This window comes from Macaca nemestrina, chromosome 7 (assembly GCF_043159975.1).
Source record: "Macaca nemestrina isolate mMacNem1 chromosome 7, mMacNem.hap1, whole genome shotgun sequence".
Classification (NCBI taxonomy): domain Eukaryota; kingdom Metazoa; phylum Chordata; class Mammalia; order Primates; family Cercopithecidae; genus Macaca; species Macaca nemestrina.
This window is the reverse complement of record NC_092131.1, coordinates 48,622,901-48,628,900: the sequence shown is the minus strand read 5'-3', so window position 1 is coordinate 48,628,900 and position 6,000 is coordinate 48,622,901. Positions and strand designations below refer to the sequence as shown.

Below are 6,000 nucleotides of genomic sequence, written 5' to 3'. Positions count from 1 at the left end.
AACATCTGCTCAGGAGAAAACAACATTTCCACTGCTGTCTTCGTGTCCAAGGTTCAGTCAGCTTGTCAGAAATCTTGATAGCGTTCCTACTCCTGTGTGGTCACACCAGAATCTGTGTGTTTTGGCGAATAACCGATATTCTTCCTATTTACAGACTGTTTCCTATATTATTCACTTACAGGGTTTCTGTGCTTCAGTGTTCTGTCAAGTCCCAGCTGGCCAGGGTGCGTAATAGTCATTAACACCACAGCTGCTTGTTTTATAGTCTCAGTGTACAGCCCAGTTGTTAAGCACTCTTAGATAAGTTTTAAACTGTTTGTGTGAAAAAAAAAAAAAAAGTATCTAGCTGAGAAAAGTGCTCATTTGGGCTAAGTGCCTTTCAAATTTAACACAAAAGCTAAAAATAAAAGTTTCCCATTGTCCAAACAATAAAATAGTCATTTTTGCCTTTTTAAGATATAGGAGAGTAAAAAAGATGTTGGGAAAAAAGTATTTCCTGACTGATGTAAACCAAAGTATAATCTTTGATAAAAATAAAATGTCCCAGGGAACTGAGCAAAAAACAAAATACCTTTTTCTTCCCAGGTCTTCTGCTTCCTTGGCATCTGTTTTGAGAAGGAGATGGTTTGATGGGTGCCTGCTCAAATGCTGACTTTCTTCTTTCAAGCAGAATTGTTAGCATCTTAGGTCACTGCTGACTAGCATAGCTCCTTATCTCATAGTAATCCTGGATATCATTTCAATTGCTTTTGAAAAATAGCAACTTTATTAAGATATAGTTCACATCCCATCTAATTTATTCATTTAAAATGTACAATTCATTGGCTTTTAGTACATTCACAAAACTGTGCAACCATCACCACAATCAATTTTAGAACATTTGCATCACTCCAAAAAGAATACCCATTAGCAGTCAGTCCTCAATTTCCCCATTCCCCTTCCCTCCAGCCCTAGACAACCACCAATCTATTTCTGTGTCTATGGATTTGTCTATTCTAGACACTTCATGTAAATGAAATCATTTATTCTGCCATTTTTTGTGACTTTCTTCTTTCCCTTAGCATAATGTTTTCACAGTGTACCAATGCTGCAGTATGTATTAACATTTCATTCCTTTTTATTACTGAATAATACCCCACTTTTGTTTATCCATTGTCAGTTAATGGACATTTAGGTTGTTTCCACTTTTTGATTGTCATGAATAATGCTGCATACATTTTTGTGTGGACATGTGTTCTCATATGTTCCACATGGTGTAGACCTGCTGGGTCATATCATGTCGACTGTTTTTCAGTGTTGAACAAGGATACCTCCAGATTTTACAACTGATGAACACAGGAAAATGTATGGACTTAGAGAAGAGTCCATTTTGCGGACAACATTTCAACATTACTACATAATTATTTTGCTCAAAACAAAAACTAGGTAACAACCTATCACTTATAGAAGAAAAATCAATCAGTCAGCAACTGAGTCCATTAATTATCTAAGGAAGCCTCTATGTTATGCAGATGTACAAACCACACAGACAAGGTATTTGATGTCAAAAGTCAATCTTTAGCAAGACACTCTCACCTGTTTTGTGTTATATTAATTGTTTAATTGCTATATACAATGCCATGGTTTTCAGGGAATACAGACTGCAGTATAGAGAGTGTTTGCCATTATTTTGACATTAATGTTGCACCTCATCTGTTTAAGAGACAATTTATTTCAATGCTGAGCATCTAGGATTTGATTAGTGCAGGGGGTAAAAATATCACTCAAACATGGTTACTTTCCTTACAAAGCCCACAGCCCAGTGATGAGAATGAGACTGGACGAGCTCACCAATCACTAATGCCAGGCATGCATTCGTGCATGGCCGCTCAGATGAAGGACAAAGCGCCATCAGCTGGAGACATGAAGAGAGACCTCAAGGAAAAAGTGGCATTTGACATGTGTTGGCAGATGAGTAAGATTTTGATATGTAAATGTATGTGGAGAGAACATTGGAAACTGAAAGAAAATAACATGAATAAAGGCGGATAAGCAAAGCAAAGGGTCTATTACGGGTAGTTCAGATTTCACTTCCCTCGATACTGCTTACTAGCCGTAATACTTACCTGAATTCTTACCTGTAATTTACTTGAATTCACCAAGTAACTGTTTCCTCATTTTTAAAATGGGCAAAATAATGCCATCATATGCTGTGAGTACTAAACAATAATATACTTTAAATGTTCATTACAGTGTCTAAGACATAATAAATGCTCAATAAAAGTTAGTTTCCAGGTAATTGGTTGGAATTCTAGGTAGATGTAAGACAGTAGAAAGTAGGTTGGACCCATATTGCAGAGAACCTTGATGTGGGATGAGAAGTTGGAAATTCCACCGTAAGCAGGAAGGAATTACGGAGATTTTAGAGTAAGAAAGCGACCTCATTAGAGTTCCACTGGGCAGGAGCATATAGAATGGGATAAAATTGGATGAGTCTTCAGAAGGCCATGGGATTAGTCCTAGGGAAAGGTAATGAGGACCTGAGATAAGGCAGGAAGTATAGAAATTAAAATGAGGAGTCACTTCAAAAGGCTTTATAACGGTGGGCGATGCAGAATATAGCGACTGCTTACATTTTGGAGGCAAAAGAGAAGGCAAACTTTTGAGCCTGCATAGCTGGGAGAATAATAATGCCATTAGCCAGGAAGAATGAGCTAAGAGGAGAGATAATGAGATAATACTTTGGCTCCGAAGAGTTTGGGGTACCTGTGAGGCATCTGTGTGAAGGTGTCTTGTGGACAGAAAGGACAATAGGAAGAAGGGTCCTGGCTAGAAACTCTGGAGTCACCCGCCAAGAACTATTGGTGGAAGCGAGGGGTAGGTGACACAGATCCTTACAAGAGCATTGAGACTGCTGTAAAGAGGAAGAGAAACAGGAACTGAGACATACATGAGACTAGTCCTGCGTGTCTAAAGAGGTTACTAAGAGGAAAGCCCTTCATAAACTGTCAAGTACTGCAGAGACTCAAGCTGATGAGAAGCAGAGGAATGAACAGCTGCTGTGGAGAAGGCCACAGGGAGCCCTTTCCTGAACCAACGGTACCACTGTGATTTTTTGATAGTTCTCATAAACAGTCAAATGGATTAATCACACTGCTAGTCCCTTGGGTAGGATGTGATGGCAAAGGAGTCATGAAGACAGGTTTTTTGACAAGAACATTTGCTCTTGAATGCTTCAAATAACTTGCTGGTCATTCCAATGTTCTTGATTATGTCAACTGCTTTTTGAGTCTGTACGTTCAGCCATTTATGCAAATTAAGTAATGATCCCTGGGGTCTTTGATGGGAAGGCATTGGTATGGGAATCAATGGTGCCATCTACTGTCCTTTTCTTTGATAGAAACAACTTCGGGAATAAACTCCTTTTCTCCCATCACACATTTTGCATCAGGTCTTTTCAAGTATAAATAGTTCCACATTTTAAAGTTTGTAACCAGTCAAAGGATGGTTAGTAGCACTGGCCCCTAAGTGCTAGCCAGATTTTTCTGATATCTCCCTAGATGGTTATTTGGGAGGTCAGAACCTGAGGCCCAGAAGTCAGGGACCATAAGGGAAGGAGGTCACCGTAAGGGAAGGAGGTTACAAGTGTCAGGCGCTGGCACCAAGCTTTCCAGGTGCCAGTACCTGACACTTGTAATCCCAGCGGTTTCCCACAAGGGCTGTAAGACTTCGTTACTTTATCTACAATTGTCAGACAAGGACTAAGAAAAGTTAACTTTTCTTAACTTTTCTTGAGGTCAAATGCTAGCAAGTGGCTGAGCTAGAAGTTGAATCTTCTTTTGCCGAATTCCTGTGTTTTTTCTACTAAATAACTTCTTTCTGTCGGATTTGTGACAATTCTTGCAAATGTTTACCATGACAGTTGCCGAGCATCGATCCTCAGACTACAGCTAGTGGGGAAACTGTACTTCATGGCATTGGATCTTTTATTTTTTTCTTAAACCATTTAGCACTTCACCATTTATACTAAATTCATCATTCCATATATTGTTCTGGATGTATTTTATTTTCAAATGCCTCTATGATTGAATTAAAGAAATCAACTCCTATTTCAGTGTGACTATTTTTCCTATACTCTTCTTAGATGAATCTGTGACAAGAGAAGGGTTAAAATCAATTTCATGTCAGTGAGCAGGTACATCGTTATTAGTACTTTTTAAGTACTTTGATATAACTTTGTTTTTTTTAGAAATGGGGTCTTGCTCTGTTGCCCAGGCTGGAATGCAGTGGCAAGATCATGACTCACTGCATCCTCAAACTCCTGGGCTCAAGAGATCCTCCTGCCTCAGCCTCCTGAGTTGTTAGAATTACAATCATGAGCCACTATGCCCAGCTCTATGTATATTATTACAGAATATTATTTCATAATCAAAATTGCAAACATGAAAAAAATAAATTTGAAAGTGCTTAGCAATAATAAATTCTATTCTAGAAAGATAGAAATTATTTTAAATTGTATATTTTAGTTATCCATGGATAATGCAAATAAAACCGCCATTTTGTGCAAAATATATAATAAATCAGAGTAAACTAAGAATGTACATGTACATTAATTTAATAGTTTTCATGCTTTCCCCAAACACTATCTGAACAGGTCTCCTTGCCCTAGGGAAGTAGATACACATAAAGCATGCCTTAGTGAGGTCTGCAATTTTGCTAAAATAAATCACTACTTTCCAACATTAAGGGGAAACAGTAATTTATAGGACTGCAGTGAATACAGGTTTTTAAAATTATGGTCTGTCCTAGGGGAAAACTACCGCTGTACAAATGTATTTACAAAAAAATAGTTGGAAAAGTTTGGAAGCCTGGGCACTGTGGCATAATCTTTTATTACCATGATTATTTGCCTAAGTTAAGGTGCTTATCAGACTTGATCTCAGCCCTAAGAAAATTTGAAATAGTAAAACAGCGTTCAAAGAAGACCTACATCATTACAGCAATATCCTTGATTCTTCAGATTTGAGGAGCACTAAAGTTTTCTGAGCTCTTTTATCATGCTGCCTCTCCAATGAGATTCCTTACCTAGAATAAAAAGAAATTAAAATATACTGATTTATAAGCCATTTGACAAGAGTAATTTGTAAAATAGGTTGGACCTAAGGAGGAACTACGATGGTTTTATTGAGAAGATTAAAACTAGTGTCCAGTCTCTGTGGGGAATATTTTTCCCTCTAGCCAGAGCACATTTGAAAACTTTTCCTTTTATGGCGTTAGTTAAAGAAGAGAGTTGACCTCTACACAAACTCTCATGAACACACATAGAGTTGTGTGGGGTTTTTCTTTTCTATCACCCCCCATCACTTCATATTTTAGACAACCTAGGCCCAGGGTCCCCCATGTTCATCCCTTTCCTGCTGAGACCTGGGTCTCTTTGGAGCAGATTCCTTCCCTAGATTAATCCCATTGTCTGACTTTTCAACATCCCACAAAGGACCGCTATGTCCTAATCAAACAAACAAACAAACAAACAAAAAAAACACACAGTCACATGGATTGGAGCCACTTCAAGTTCATGTTCTCGGACTTCTCCCCTCCCCTTGCCCTAGAGCTGTCCCACGGGATGCCCTTGGCAGCCTTCTCTTCCATCCTCTTCAAAGTCTCCCCCTCCCTCAGACCCAACCACCTCCCTCCATCCCTATTCTTGACCAACGACCTCCCCACTCACAAGCTAATCTACTCCTCACCCACCTTCATTCCTTTTTTCCTTTCCTTTCATTCCAGGGGACAAGGCTACTCCTTCCACCTCCCTCAGGAACCTTGTTCCATTAACTATTATCTCTCTGGCATGAATGTTCTATCTCTCCTTGATTGATTCTTTCTCTTAGCAGACACAGACTCTCCTGGATTTCCTGCCACCTCTCTGGTCCACATCTTCGGCTGACAGTCCTTAAATGTAGGTGGTCCCAGTTGTTTTCAAAGCTCTCTTCTTTTATTATTCTCTATACTTTTCTTTGATAT

General features: G+C 38.9%; 1 protein-coding gene across 1 annotated transcript in view; it reads right to left on the bottom strand.

Annotated features, from left to right (window-relative positions):
- Positions 1-4,486: 4,486 nt before the first annotated feature.
- Positions 4,487-6,000, bottom strand: part of LOC105473638 (trans-L-3-hydroxyproline dehydratase) — a 75,096-nt gene continuing 73,582 nt past the window's right edge. Inside the window, exon 8 of the mRNA XM_011727514.3 lies at positions 4,487-5,064. Within this exon, the coding sequence (XP_011725816.2) occupies positions 5,012-5,064 (53 nt within the window). The 3' untranslated portion in view covers positions 4,487-5,011. The remainder of the gene's footprint in view (positions 5,065-6,000) is intronic.